This window comes from Vanessa atalanta, chromosome 13 (assembly GCF_905147765.1).
Source record: "Vanessa atalanta chromosome 13, ilVanAtal1.2, whole genome shotgun sequence".
Classification (NCBI taxonomy): Eukaryota; Metazoa; Arthropoda; class Insecta; order Lepidoptera; family Nymphalidae; genus Vanessa; species Vanessa atalanta.
The window spans coordinates 11,295,510-11,312,292 of record NC_061883.1 but is presented as its reverse complement, the minus strand read 5'-3'; the positions used below and the strand labels follow the sequence as shown (position 1 = coordinate 11,312,292).

General features: G+C 39.4%; 1 protein-coding gene across 1 annotated transcript in view; it reads right to left on the bottom strand.

Annotated features, from left to right (window-relative positions):
• LOC125068424 (lutropin-choriogonadotropic hormone receptor-like) overlaps positions 1 to 13,673 on the bottom strand; it is a 48,343-nt gene extending 34,670 nt beyond the window's left edge. Inside the window, exon 1 of the mRNA XM_047677537.1 lies at positions 13,307 to 13,673. Coding sequence (XP_047533493.1) covers positions 13,307 to 13,358 — 52 coding nt within the window. The 5' untranslated portion in view covers positions 13,359 to 13,673. The remainder of the gene's footprint in view (positions 1 to 13,306) is intronic.
• Positions 13,674 to 16,783: the final 3,110 nt, after the last annotated feature.

Here is a 16,783-nt window from a genome sequence, read left to right as displayed (position 1 = left end):
GAAGTAGTAAATTTATAGAGATGCAGAACCCCAAGTCCTGGATTCAAATTTATAAAAATATTTATTGGAATTATGTTTTTCAATATTTAAGCCTTTCCTTCAAGTTATATATACCAAAAAATGTGATACTATTTTAATAATCAAACCGAGTACTGTTAGTATCTTGTTATATAGATTTGTATCTGGAGATTCAGAATCAATGTAAATTATTGATTTTTTTTTTAAATAATAACGTAGTAAGCGTTGGAACTGCGTTGGAACTTGCAGCACTTGAGTCGGAAGTGTAGAAAATATCTAAGGGCAACGTGTGACTATTAACTTTGCCTCTAGATAGTTTCTTGATTTTCGAGCTACAAAACTACGATCGGCTTCAAAGTTTATTATGCTTATCGTAATGAAGAAGATTATAACTATTATACACCATATGTATATTATAAACAATGGCTCTTACATACATTTATAACAGGCTTAAGTAATAAGGTTTAAATAAAGGATCAGAATGGACTGGACTGGATGTGGAAGACGAAGAAGTTGATGACCGGTAGTGGTCTACGATTGGATGAATGAGGCTTTGGCCGACAACTAAGAAACTATATGAGAGCAACGTCTGCATAACAATTCTGCCTTCAGATAGCTTCTTTTGCTTCGTCCTGTGAACCTAATCAACGGTTGTTAAAGGTAATACTTATGATGGAATAAACAAGTATGAAACCTATCTGGAGAACCTATGTATGTATAAACATATAAAATTATATATGCATTCCTTAGGTTCCATTTCACAAACTTTAAATTTTTAATTTGTAATAAAAAAATAACTTTAAAAAGGTTATTTTTTGTCAGCAATAAAACTATTTTTATATCATTTTATATAATGCAGATTTAAGATTTCAAGTTCATTGTGATTTCAGTATAGTATACCGAGCAAATAATTTATTAATTTAAAACATAATATTATAACCTTGAATGGTATTACATCCAGTAATGTATGATAAATAGTCCATTTATACTTTGATAGTTATATAATTACTGCTAAGATTTATGGAAATACTATTGTATTATTTGCGATTACGCATGTGTAATTTTCATCGACTTTAAAAAATAAGGTTTATCTCAATTCGTCTGTCTGTATGTGTTTTTTGTATGTTTATGGTTCTAATTTGATGAGTATTTTTGGATTAGGTTCAGCATACTGCCCAAGACGGTACCATCAATTTCATTAGAATTGGGCGTTGTAAGTTTTTAGGTATTTTTTCAATATTTCAGGAATTTTTAATGAAGTTTTCGATTGTTATTCTATAGAGTAATGAAATATTAATGCCATCTAAAATTCAATTAAAAACTTTGCTCTTACAGGCAATTTTGAATCGTTTAATTTGAAACAAAGTACTGATTCGGAATTTATATAAACTCAGTAGTTAATAAAATAATATGTACACATAAAATATAATATTAAATATTAATATACAGTTAATTGTAGTGTATAGGTGGAACCCTATTAAATAACCTGTAATACATATAGTAAATAAGTAAGTAAGTAATGCTATTAAGAACCCATTAATCTTTGCTTAAGAACGTTGGCTATAACTTCCATTAAGATTGACTTCCTGGTTTTAGTTCCTCGGCTTTGTGACAAGAAACTTCGCACGCACGCACAGATAAGTTAACTTCAGTACGGGGAAAAAATTAACATACGTTTAATTTGATATGTTTTTGGCACCTTGAAAGCAAATGGCATCTTTGGAGGAGGCCTTCACCCAAATTGGAGTTCTTACAGAGGAAACGTCAAATAAATAGATATAAAACGTAGAATTACTAACTATTAATTAATTTATAACTAACATAGTTTACAATTAATTTAAAATGCAATAATTAAAAAAAGGTATTATTAATTATTATTTTTTTGTTTGATTTCTTCTTAACTATATAATTAAATACATTGTATTGATTGAAACGGATATCTTGTTATGTAACCTATTTTTCGCTTTGCAGAGATGGTGCGATATAGCAAATGCGATACTTATATTATGTCATTGAAAGCAATATTAATTTTACTGCCATTATCAACTACATATTTATAAATATTATATAAGGTTTATACCTTTTTTTTTTTTTTTTTTTTTTTTTTTTTTTTTTTTTTTTTTTTTTTTTTTTTTTTTTTTTTTTTTTTTTTTTTTTTTTTTCTCGCTGGAAAAACGCTTTACGCGCTTCCCCCACGTGATGGTAAGTGGGGGGGTGTGTGGGACTCCCCGGAGCCCTGGACGCGGAGTGCGCCCAGGTGCGCCGGGTTTACCCACTAAAAAAAACCAGCGGTACCCTCTCCGTCTTTCGGCGAGCGCCACGGGATCGCTTACGCATGCTACCGTGACGCCCTGACGGTCGGCCTCCAACACCTAGAAGGGGTTCTCAGGGTACTGAGACCCTCCTAGTCCCTGCGACGCCTATTGAGGCGGGGGGAGAAGGTGCGCGTAGCGCTTCTTCCTCCTCCCTGGTCGTCTTCGGCGGAGCGGGTCTGCAGCGGCATCCTCTTCCCGCTCCCGCTCTGCGGCTTCCTTCTGCGACATCACGTTTTCGCAGAAGGAGCGCATCGCCGACCAGCACGTCTCGCTACTGAGCATTTCGTTGACGATGCTCGGCAGCGAGAGGTCTCCGCCCATAGTCGCCGCCAGGGTGTGCCTCTGGGGCCCCCACGCAGCACACTCACTCAGGGTGTGGTGCGACGTGTCGACTGGCGCACCACACTCGTGGCAGGAGGGTGACACCTCCCGCCTCGCTATTCCGTGCAGGTACTTGCCAAAGCACCCGTGCCCGGTAAGTACCTGTGTCATCCTGAAGGTGAGTGTGCCCTTCTTTCTCTCGACCCAGCGACTCAAGTGGGGACGGATCGCCTCCACTGTCGCCAGGCCCGCCGTGGGTGACCCCAGATCCTCCTGCCATCGGACGATCAGGGCTTTCTGGGCTAGAGCCCTGATCCGCCCGACCTCCGCCGACCCTGGACGGTCGCCGCGGTTCCTCGATTCGACCCGGAACCGGTACACCTCCGCGAGCACCTCCGCCTGGAGCTCCCAGGGAGGATCGCCCGCGAGAAGTGTCGCCGCAGTCCATGACACCGTACGGTACCCTCTGATGCCTCTCACCGCTATGACCCTCTGCGGCTTCCGCAGCAGGGCCCGATTGTGAGCGGTGAGGGCGTCAACCCAGATCGGAGCACCGTACAGCGCCATCGACCTCACTACGCCGGAATAAAGACGCCGGCATAGCGATCCCGGTCCTCCCACATTCGGAAGGAGGCGGCCGAGAGCGGCGGCGGCGTTGATGAGCCTCGGGCCGAGATGGACAAAATGCTGCCCGAAGCTCCATCGACCGTCCAGGATGAGGCCCAGATACTTCATCTGGGCCTGCACCTTGATCACCGTCCCCCGGACGGTGATACTCGCCCCTCGTGGGGGTCCTTTCCGTGGACCGTGGAATAGAAGGGCCTCCGTTTTATTTATGGAGACCCTCAAGCCCAGCATTCCCATACGGTCCACGGTGAGAGCCGTTCCGACCTCGGCGAGGCGAGCTGCCTCCCGAAAGTCCCGCCCAGTCGCCGTGACGAGGGTGTCATCAGCGTAACACAACACCCCCATCCCGGGAAGGACGGGAGCTCGCAGGAGCCAGTCGAAACCGACATTCCACAAAATTGGGCCGAGAACCGACCCCTGTGGAACGCCGCAACCTACCCGACGCCGGACCAACCGCCCATTGACCCCCGCCCAGAGGACCTCTCTGTCCTGGAGGTACGCCTCCAGTAGCCTCCTGAGATAGGTCGGCACCCCATGGTATCGGAGTGCCTCCCGTATCGTCTCGAAAGGGAGACTGTTGAAGGCGTTCGCCACGTCGAGTGACACCGCCAGGATGACTTGTCCCCGGGCTACCGCTTCCGTCGTCCGAGTCTTCAGGGCGTTCAGAGCGTCGACCGTCGACCGGCCCGCCCTGAACCCGTACTGAGCCTCTGAGAGACCCGGACCGACCTCCTCGAGGTGCTGAACGAGACGGGCTGCGAGGATCTTCTCGAAAAGTTTTCCCGTCTCGTTCAGCAACACAATTGGCCTGTACGCCGAAGGTGAATCCATCGGCCGACCTTCCTTCGGCAACAGGACCAATTTCCCTTCTTTCCAAGGCTTCGGAAACTGCCCGCTGCACAGGCACTCGTCGAACAGCTCCCGAAGCCTTGCACCCAGGAATTCCAGGGCGTCGCACAGAACACGCCCTGGAACCCCGTCCGGACCCGGCGCCGTGTTCCTGGCCCTCAAGCGGCCGAGGGCCATCTCCATCTCCCGCTCCGTGGTCAGTGGTGGAGCCACTGCGTCTTCGATCACGGAGCGGGCCATCTGTGGAGGGACATGCTCGCCTGGATGGGGGAAGAGTTCCCCGACCAGGCGTAGGAGGAGTTCCGGCGGCATCGTCTCAGTGACGGGGGCGCCTTGGTTGCGGAACTTCCCGCGCACACCGCGATACGGGCGCCCCCACGGGTCTCGATTGAGACCCACCAGAAGCTCCTCCCTGGCCTTCTCCTTGGCCATGCTTATCGCCAGCTGCAGATCTTTTTTCAGCTGGCGATAAGCATCCAGCATCTGTCTCTCCAGATCCGTGTCGAGGCCGTTGCGCCTTCGACAGCGGACGTAGGCCCTCCGCGCCCGGCAGCAAGTCGCCCGAAGGTCGGCGATTTCGGGTGACCACCAATAGACGTGCCGACGCGGAACCCTGCGCCGGGTCCGAGGCATGGCCGCATCGCAGACTTCCTTGAGCGAACTGCGCATGCGGCCCGCCAGCTCCTCTGCGTTAGCGCCCTCCGTCCTCCCTGCGGAACCCCACCGCTGCACGATCGCGGCCTCCTTGACCAGTTCTCGATCGACCTGGCCGAGAGACCACCTCGGCAGCGTGGTCGGCACCCTCTGGGGTTCCGCCGGCCTGCGAGAGGTGGAGATCTCAAATCGGATGTAGCGGTGATCCGATAGAGTCTCCACCTCCTCCTCCACTCTCCAATCGACCACTCTGCGTGCTACGACAGGGGTGGCGAACGAAACGTCCACCACGGAACCCCCCTGTTGGCGCACGCAGGTGTGAACCTGCCCCTTGTTGAGAAGGGACAGGTCGGAGAGCAGTGCCCACACCTGGACGGCCCTTCCTCGCGGATTTGTGGCAGGGTTGCCCCAGGCACGCGACTTTGCGTTTAGGTCACCAAGAACCACTGTCGGTTTAGGCGACTGCCTGGCCACCGCAGATCTGACGAAGCCGAGATAGATCTCGAACTCAGCCAGGCTGCGGTTCGGGGAGAAGTACGTTCCAACGACCACGTACTCCCCCCACCCCACCACTACGTAACCCGAGCCCCTTTCAACGAGTGAGATAGAGGGACCCGTTCCGCTTTTCGCGAGGACCGCCACGGTACCATCCGAGTCCCCTACCCAATGAGGTAGGGGCGGGACATAATAGGGCTCGCAGGCCACCGCCAGATCGATCCCCCACTCCGCCATGGACTGCAGTAGTAGGTCCTGAGCCCCGGCGCAATGGTTGATATTAGCCTGAAGGAAGCTGAATTGTGCGCTCATGTTGACATTGCAGCTTCTTCCTCTGCTGGGCGCTGTCCGACGTTGGTGGTGGACTGGGTGCCTAAGGCCACCTTACCTTTCGTGTTTGGGGGATTACATTCCTTTGACCCCATCATGTGTCCGGAAGGCTTGCCAGCGTCTGTGCACACCGCACAGCACAGCTTCCCGGTGCATTCAGCCGATTTGTGACCATCAGCGCCGCACCGGAAGCAAAGGCTCCCTCGATCCGCACTAAATGGGCATAGCATCCTGGTATGGCCAAGGCCCATGCATTTGTAGCAACGCAGAGGGCGCTGCTCCAGCACGTAAACCCTGGCCGAGCTCCACCCAACCAAGAGCCGACCGGCGTCAGATAGTTTCTTCGCCGCAACTATTGGGCATGTCACGCGGACCATACCCATGTAACTGTGCGCACGTGCAATTTCTCCACACCTTATCACTTCAGTGGGACAGTTACCCTCGCGAGCGACTGCCGCGATGATCTTATCTTTGGTGACGGAGTCGTCTAGCCCCGTCAACTTTATGTCCACTTTCCGTATGGGATGGACGACGTTGGCCACCCCATCCAACACTGTGCGGAGTTTGTCGGCTAGTTTTTCTACTTGGCTCGACTGTGCTCTCGGCAGCTCCAGCACTCTGGCCCCCGTCGCCGAGCGTCGGACTTTTAACCCGCCATTGATCCCGAGTTCCTGCAATTTTATGCCTTGCTCAGCGCGTTCTAAGACCTGGGCATATGTGACACCTTTCTGCTCCGCTTCCGGCTGCAGCGTAACCACCACTGCAGCTGTACGAGGAGCAGTCAGCTTTGGCTTAACCGCTTGAGGTGCCTTAAACACCGTGGTCTTTGTTCCAGCTGGACCAACTGGAGGGGAAGCCTGTTTCCCCTTCTTTCCTTTTTTAACCACAGTGGACCAGGACATCTCCTGGGCCATCTGTGGCGGAATCATCTCCGGCGCGATCGGGACGCTTGAAGGGCCAGCGATGGGTGCCGGTGGAGCAGCTGGTGGCACCCGCATAGTTGCGGACTTCGGCGGTGGAGCCGAATGAACTGCCTGCGCGTGGGTCACAGTAATTTGCTGCGCTGATTCCCGCCTCTTATCTGCAGCTAATGCAGGGCGCTGTATTTTTGCAGGAGGGAGGCGCTCCTCTAATTCGGCAAATCGGGCGTTGAGCATTACGCCTATCGATGACATAATGGAGGCCTTTAAATTATCCACCGTGAGAGCATCTTGTGCGGAGCTGGTGGACGCCTCATTTACCACAGCGACCTTGGTCCGCATCTCCGCGAACTCGCGGCGGTGAGCCTTCACCTCAGCCTTAAGGCTGTCCACCTCTTTGCGCAGGCGTCCATTATCAGCGCGGAGCTTTCGAGTTTCCTCGGCTTCTGTCCGAGACGCTAAGGCATCTACAATGGCCTGTAGTGCAGCCGCCGACTCCCGCAGTTTTTTGCCAAATCCTCCTTTTAGGTTGGAGGACTTTTGTGCCACCTCTAAAATGAGGGCTGCGCTTCGGCCCGCCTGTGCACGAAGTTCCTCCGCGCCCATTTTCGTAGGATCCTCGGCGTGGACATCCGAGGAGGAAGATTCCTCGGAGTCCAAAACAGTCTGAGGAGGTTCCTTTCGAAACGCTCGACTACGAAGCGATCGTTCGAAGGCCTCCTCTCTAGCCTCATTGGTCTTAGCCTTCAGCTCAGCCTTAGCCCGAGCGAGGCCACTGCCACGACCTTTGGCAGTTTTGCCGCGAATAGCAGGCTTGCTTTTCGCAGCCATTCTCGTCTCCGTCTCCGTGTCAGAATCGGAGTTAAAAATAGTGAGGCCCCCATATGGCCGTTTTCGGCGAACTAGGGCGTCGGACGATAACTCCGTGTCGACTTCCATCGCCGAGAACAAACAATACAAAAAAAAAAAAAAGAAAAAGACAACCAACAATAAAATATATATATAAATATCTGAAACAATAAATAAGGTCTAAAAAGACCTATTCAAAACAACAAAAACCAATCCTTAAACAAAACAAGTGTCCATATACAAAGCAAAAAGTCCAGATGTTACGCGTCAGAGATAACGAAAACCGGTTTACAAGCCAGGTGTCGTTTTAATTCATCAAATCGTAAATTTTTATCGCAATATTCAACACAACCTCAGTCGAAGACGTCCGAACGGCGAATCTCATAAGGTTTATACCTGAGATTTTGTTTGAATAAAGTGTAATAGAAAATATTTTTAATTATTTACCTATATCAACAAAATCTCAACATTGAAACAGGCGTTTGCAATGTGCGCTCGTTTTAAGGTGCAATGATCCTATTTTGTATCAAGTGAACTGTTGTTATTAAATAAACAAATTTTCAGTGACGTGTTTTCCGTGCCTTTTGTGAAACTTTTGAACGTTTTATGATGACAGCTATTATTTGGTACTAGTTATGTTTATTTACTACTTAAAAAATATAAATTATAAAAAAAATATAAAAATATAAATAAAAAAAAACATTTGTTAAAATATTTCAACGATTATTGTAGCGTGTATAAAAATATTAGACCTTAAAATAATGAAGCTTTTATGTATTATTATTATATTTATTTTCCACTGATTCATAAATCTATTTTAATAGTCAGAGTCACATAACATAATTATATCTATTGTGTAGCAATAAAGATTATTATTATGAATTAAAAAAATAACTAATTTTTTTTTAAATAAATATTCACAGACAATATATTATATTTTATTTTTTTCCCAATATTAAGTAATCTAAATTAATATTATAAATGCGAAAGCAACTTTGTTCGTCCGGTTACGCTTTCACTGATAAATCAATATTTTGTACCAAGTACAATGGTACAAAACAATATTGAACCCTATGGGCGGCTATAGGCTACTTTTTTTTTAATCCATCATTCTAGGGAGTAAATTTGGGAATAAAGAATTGTAAGTTCTTGAGTTTCGAAGGTGGAAATATACAAGTGAGTATGTAAAGTTAGTTAAGTATAATTTATTAAATATAGTAGAACCCCGTGTGGTGTTACCATAGTACTAATATTTAGGATTTTTATAGGAAATATAAAGCATATCGGATTTGTACATACGAATTATACATACATATTTAAGGAATGACTAATATTTATTAGTTGTTACCATAAATTTTGAGTTTTAGTTATATCATTAATATACGTTATGGTTCACAATACTCCGACGTGATCCGTTTAATTTTTTCAAGAGATCGTGCACGAACTACTTGCGTATCGAATAAAATGTATGTACGCCAGAATTGTTTATTGAAATTTAATTTTACCATGAGCGTGCCAGTGCTATATAATGTCGGTAGAAATAAATAAGGCTGAGTCGATAGCAATGTTGTTTCTGGTGCTAACAGAGCAATAACCTTTACCTCACGTATAAGATGTCTAAAAAGTTAATAAAGAAATACATCAAAAAATAAATCTGCAATCGATAAGCGGTATATAATATATTCATAGCCCTATGTAAACCATTTGTAACTTAGTTAAAACCCAAGTCTTCTGTTAAGAAAATCATCTGGTGCTTATTTCGTAGTGACATTGAAAATAGACGTGGCAGAATATTATTTTTGAAAGTTTGTGAATTTTAATATACAGTTTTCCTGGTCCTTAAGATTATTATTGACATACCAACTATTATCAAAGGCGGCATAACTTTGTGCGTTATCGTTAAATTATAAGTGTAGTAATCCGTCAGCCACGATGTGACAACATTGAATTTATTGCTAAAATAAACAAACGTTTTAAAATTGTCTAGTGCGCAATAAAACGAGGGCCGTATGATATCTGGTTAGATTGTCATAATTATGTTATGTTAAAGGGGTCACAATTTGTTTTTGCGACCCTATAACTTCAAAAATATATTTTTTACAAAAGTGTACCTTCGTGTACTTCCGTTTTGTTAATATTCCGTTTGGTACTATGATGGTGATAACGAATATATATATATAGTCAAAATACCCGTATTCATTACTAATAATACATTAATAGCAATTTCTGGGTAAATATGATGACACATGCTTGCTTTAGTTCGGAGAATCGATTCATAATCTTATAAAAACTGCCCAAAATGTTTTAAATATCTTAGACTAATGGCTACAATATGTTTTACTTTATATAAACGTTTCGAAAACATCGTATAATATGATATTTTCAGCGTAAAACAAACCTATACCGTCCTATGAAGAATTTAAAGTTAATAATAACATTATATATTATCACACGCTGAAAAAGATTGAAAAATAATGACGTTAGACCTTAGAGAAATTTGACCGCCGTCACACAGACTCCACAACCAAAAATAATTTCATTATCTGGTACTTTTCGACGATCAGTGAGCTAAATTCGACGTAAAGTCAGAAAAATATTTTTTATGACACGTTAGTTGAACTTTGAAGTATGGTTTAGTGCAAATAATAGCGCATGTAGCAAATAGTAAGATTTCACAAAACAACCTATTAATTATTTTTTATATGGATTAGCGCACTCTCACAAAACTCGTCTAAATATTTTTTTATATGGATAAGCGTACTCTCCCAAACCTCTCTACGAAAATCCAAACTTATTATCAATAAAATAAAAGTAACAATATAAATTATGTCTACTTACTGGAAAAATAATTAAAAAAATTTTACATATACACTTTAAAACCAATTTTCACATTGCATTAGAAAGAGAAAGAAATTAGAATTGTCAAAATACGGAATAATTTCTTTGAAGGAGCACAGCTGTACAACAATTTAGATGTAGAAGATGCGAAATCTATTAGTATAATTAAGGAGAAAATAAAGAACCATTAAAGATCCGATTAATGATTGGTTACATAAGTTTTTAATAATTTAACTTTTCGAATATTAAGTGAACCATGTTCTTTTTTGAGAAAATAAATGTGTTTAAACCTGTATTACCTACTATTGGTGTCGCTTTTACAGGTCTTATTCTATAATGGGTGAGAGGCATATTATGAGATACCACCTGGCTGAAACCTGCACATCATTTTCACTTGTATATATGTAAATGCATTATCGTAGATATAAACCAGAATAATATAAACAACTTTAATGTAATCTACTTGCCTTAATACGTTTTCGAATAACATTTTCCTCCGTATGGTTTATCATCCATTACGGTTATATTTTTATTTTATTAGGTATAAAAGGTATCGTAAAGAAATCAAATATTTAAAGATGCTTATAAAAAGTAATAAGAACATAAACCCCATAACTATTACTAAAAAGTACCAGGAACATTAGAACTACGTTGTATGCGCAAAGAAATCATAATTATTTTTTTTTGCTGGACTATGGTCTGCTAAGTTATATAAAATTAATTTTATTGTATTGATTTTACCGACAAGAACCACCATTTTAATTAAAATGGTGGTTCTTTAATTACAAAGCAAACTCTGTAATTAAAATGGTGGTTTTCTACTTTCGAAACTTTTTGACTAATTACAATCACCGGCGCGAAAAACGGTATTAAAATCAGAAAAAAAAAATGTTACAAAAGAGACTTGTAAGATCTCTCTTACGATCGTAGAGGCATAATTTACATATGCACAATTTCAGAGATCAATGCTCTATTATTACAATGATGGTATCCGAATAGGGAACAGAGAGACATACGAGGTGATGCTTGACAATATACAACTGTATTTGGTTGGTAGCAGTATAGCAATTTCGACTACCCTATTGAGAGCACTGGTGCTCGTCTTAAATTTGTCGTTATTCTTATATTATAAAACGTAAAAGTTAACTCTAATGAAATAAAAATTTGGCTGAGTCTCTCGTATACAAAAACATATAAGTGGACTTTTAAAACTATAAATAAAATACAATTAAATTTCATGTTGTTTATTTTTCTTAAAAGTCTTGACATAAAACTAGCTCGAACACGTGTTTAAAAACACCTACATAATAATTGTTATTGCATTGGTGAATTGCGCATTCCTACTAGTATAATAATAATAACAATTTATTGATTATATTTATATTTAATCAATTCCATACAATGAGCGTTTTATTCATAAACATCTGCGCTATACACAACTTTATCAATTGCAAATAACTCAAAAGACAAGGTCGAAAAAATATATATTTATATATAAATTTGTTAATATAATTATACATAATATAGTATAATAGTCATTGGTTTTACTGTTGAGTAAAACAATAAAATGATTGATTTACTATTTTAATAAACCTTTGTTGAAAAAAAAAATTAAAAATAAAGTCAGCCAAAGATGGAATTTAATTTTTTGTTCATCATTAGTTTTCGCAGACGACTTCGCTTGCGTTTTAGATAGACTTGTATTCAAGCTTGGTTCATACCAAATTTCATCAAATTCTGTTCAGTGGTTCGGCCGTAAAATCGTAACAGACAGAATTACTTTCGCAATTATAATATTAGTAAGTTGTCTACTAATAATTATTGTCAATACTTCGCGAAAATATTTTTACTATTTTCATTACTACTCGTATAGAATAAATCTACGAAATATTTAATTTAAATTTTAACACTAATCTAATTTGAAATAGTTGATGTTTTTATAACGATTCTTGAATTGAAATGTAAAATGTGTACTGAGGAGCTCCTTGAGGAATCATTAAATGTCTCCGAGTGTGACAGTTAATGACTTTTAATCACTAATGGCGTTTATATGCGAACTAATGACCAATAAAAACTGTAACTTACGGACTGTTGATAGTAGGCGGATGTGTACTAATATAATTAGAGTAGCCAAATGATAGCCCACTTTATAAACTTTTTTAGAGTACATATCAAAATTATTAATTAAATCAACGAAAATTGAAACTGTTAAAGTAATCCTTTATCAAATTCTAGCCAATTTAATGTTATCATATACTATTTCACAATATTTTTGATTAGTATTAAAAGTCAATTTTATTTCGCACATTTAATCTATATGAGAGGGAGTACAATTAAGATAGTAAAATAATTTTCGCGAACTATTGACAATACTAAAACAGACAGACAGAGTAATCTGTCTATTACCTCTTCACGCTTAAACCGCTAAACGGATTTAGTTGAAATTTGGTATGGAAAAGGTAAAGTTTTATACATATGGCGCGGATGAAGCTGCAGGTTCAGCTAGTCTTCATATCATAAAATTAAAAAAAAACATCAGTCTCATAATGTTAAAGAGAATGCATTATTTTTATTTATCATTTCTTTTGCTAAACAACGTAATATATTCAATACCCCTATTTTGATAGTATTTTTGAATTAGCATAAATCGTTACAGAATGTTTGTTTAACATAATATGCATACATTAACATATGCTTTTCATACCAACACACTTCGTGGAGAATAGACTATTTGTATACATTTTAATAACTATTTGGTGGTATAGTGCAAATCCATTATTAAAACGGGACACTACTGCAAAACTACAAGTGTCACTTCTCCTGACGCCTGTAGAGGCATTTTAAGACGTAGTATTATTGTTCGTCTAGGAAATCTGAATTGAGATTCAACGAGGAAATGGTGCTATTGTATGGCATTCTTGCTGGTAGCAATATTCCTATTATTCATTTTAAACGGAATGGACAATAAAATTAAAATCGTTGAAAATAGTTTTTTTTTTTTATATATTATGCACGAAACGTACTATATACTTACCTTTTTTAAATATTACCTATGTGAGTCTATGAGACGCAATTAATAATAACACTCACCAAATAAAATGAGGCATGCCATTAAAATTTGACATTTTCTGTTAGAAAACATTTCAAATGTTTTTCTTGAAACAAAAATTTATTTAATTTTTCACAATTCACACAGTTATTTCTTACGAACACTCTTCATTATAACATTAATTATCCTTTATTTTAAACACCAACGACACATTCTTTTAAATCATATTTTTAAATATTACGCGTATATTTATTATTAGGATCTTTTATCACTTGTCACACAAGCAAAACATATAGTTTCGCTATTAAACAATAGTTCGTATTTATTTATATGTTACTAATTATACTAATATAAATAATGTAGACGTAATTAAACGTTGTAGAGAAAAATGAAGACGCGTGCACTCGCTACACAATTACGCGCCAAACTGATAGTTGATACTGGCTTACCATGCCATTAATTGTTTGTGAATACGACGTTTTTTTCAGAGGCTGAAACGGATCTTGAAACGCCGTGATACAGCCGTATCTATCGATATTATTACTTAATAATTAAATTAATGATAGTTTCACAGTGTCTATTTATCGCAAAACAACATTTTTATACTTTTTTTAGGCATATAATTGTGAATTGAGTCAGTGGTTAGAACGCGTGCATCTTAACCGATGATTCGGGTTCAAGCCCAGGCAGGCACCACTGAATTTTCATGTGCTTAATTTGTGTTTATAATTCATCTCGTGCTCGGCGGTGAAGGAAAACATCGTGAGGAAATCTGCATGTGTCTAATTTCAACGAAATTCTGCCACATGTGTATTTCGCCAACCCGCATTGGAGCAGCGTGGTGGAATATGCTCCAAACCTTCTCCTCAAAGGGAGAGCAGCGGTGGGAAAATTACAGGCTGCTAATGCTAAAAAAAGTGTCAATTGAAGCGCTTCAAATTTAAATACGTATATAAAAATATATAAGAATTTTGATAATTGACCTCGCATAATATGCACCACCGACCTTGGAACCTAAATTGTATGTACCTTGTAATTGTAATTCATATTTGGAATAAGAAGGCAACAATACAAAGTACTGCTTTTTGGCGTTAGTAAGTGATGAGTATGTGATGTTTGGAGTATTTGAATTTTTCTCGTTGGTATAATAGCTAGATATAAAGTAGCAGATCCCGTGGTCCTCGGTTCGAACTCCAAGTCGGGCCGTTAAAAAGGAATTGTGTTTTTTAATAGAAATATTCTCAGAACAGCATAAAGTATGAATGTTGGAAGTATGTACACTCCTGTGCCTCTGAAAGCACGTAACGCTGATACTGCGCCTGAACTCTTTTCGTCGTGTCGGATATACCGTCTCATCGTATTATGAGACTGAGGTAAGAGGGCACCTGTATTTGCCCACACACAAATGCACTATAATATGTCCTGCGTAATTGGCTAGTCACCCTTGACATTGGCCACTGTGAGCGAAATTGGTCTAGACGACATCATCATGTGATGAGTAAATGGTACCTACTCAGAAGGGTTACACAAAGCCCCATTAAAAACTACCAAATTCGAGAAGCAAATTCCCAGGCCTCTTACATATAGAGTAATACGTAAGTTTTTGTAACTTAATTATATAATTTGATAAAAAGTTGTTAAGTTAAGTTTTAGTTACTTACACACCATAAAGACCTATGGTATTTTGCTCTTTGGTAATATAGACGATATCAATAAGATATTTGTGTTGCAGAAGACGGCTATATTTGCACAATATATAAACTGATCCTCAATGTTTAATTGTAAAATAAATTTACAAATAAAAATTACTTCTCAATCGCAAATATATGAAAGATTTTTTCTAGAAATTATAATGTATGTACTTACTCTTAGTACCAGGAACGAGAACAAGTACAAGCCAGTTGCGTGTGTTATCCGAATATACTTACACATAAATATAATGACAGAGAAGTGTAATAATTAGTAACATGAATCTCATATTTCGTAGACTTATGCGCTCTAGTATATTGCGATTTATGTCTACACATATTGGACGATGCACAAGATTGTTGTAAAGGCCAATAACATTTTTATCGTTAGCATTGTTTGTTTGTTTTTCAAAACAATGTAACAAATGTCTATGATTTTGGAAGGATGGTGTCGCGTCCACAGTTCACAGACATTCAATCTTTTAATGAATTATTTCCGTCTATTTTTTACATTTTCTTTGAAAACCGCTTTTAAATGTAAACCGCGTGTAAATTTTCCTGCGGTAATGCGGTAATGGATTATATTATAATTTTTTGTGAATAATTTATGATAGTGTATTTTAACAATAAATAAATCACAGCGATGCGATCATCGCTATACCAAATAATATAAAAATGAAACAATTCGTAATAAAAACTGTTATATTATGTTGCCTTATCAGTAAATTGCGTTTAAAAAGCTAAATGCCAGTAGGTTCATATATTGTACAGAGTTCTAAAAATTATTCTTATTTCGTCGCGATGCGTCATAAGTCCAGAAGACGCATAAAAATATTTACTGGCCGAATACATGAGTAACTTCAATATTCGCTTACTATAAAAAAGTTCGCCGAATATTTCTTTGTTTGTTATTGAATTTTATATTTAGTCTACTACTTTAAAATTTATCGACGTTACTTCACAAAGCGAGCGGCAAGGTATATAGAAAGCTGATTTTAGAAACAATTTATCTGGACTTATGCAATAGATCGTTTAGTTTATTTGTACTTTTTAGATTTCGACAAGATCTTCGTATGACATAGAATGATCACAATTTTATGATGCATATTTAATAAGATAATCCTTATTATCTTACCAATAAAAAACAATTAATTAGTAAAGACGTGAAAAAGGTAGAACAGAACAGAATAGGGCCGGATTTAGGGGAGGGCAACAGTCCCCGGGCCTCTACAAGAGAGTTCATTCAGACGAATTTACAATTTTTAATGTAATATATGCATAAATATGTAATACTATAATGCAAGTACGCGATATTTTTGACGTTTATTAATAACAGTTTTAAAAGTTACAGATACGGAAACAAGTCATGGTAATATTATGAAATAATATTACTGGCTGGCTCTCTATTAGGTAATTATATATTGAATAACACGACCGACTGATATTGTTCAGATTAAATTGTAAAATAATCAACGGCCTCCGCTCCTTTGTTGCCTCAGGACCTCCAGAAAATCTGACCTAAGTTAAAATAATATTGCAAACTATAAATGCACGAAACATAAAATCCGCTAAAAAAATCAAACAAGTTTTTCAGGTGAATGACCCCTACCTAATTACTTATAATTAATCAGTATTTTATTATAATATGTTTCAAAGAACGCGTAAAAAATGCGTACCTAATGCTGATCTTATAGTGCGATACGGATCACATTGTTTGTATATATCGAATTAATCAAAAAAAAATAATAAGTATAAATAAATAACATCTATAACCTCTAGATAAAACCTTATTTTGTATCCGTGAGAAGTCGATGCGTGCTAATTGGTAAT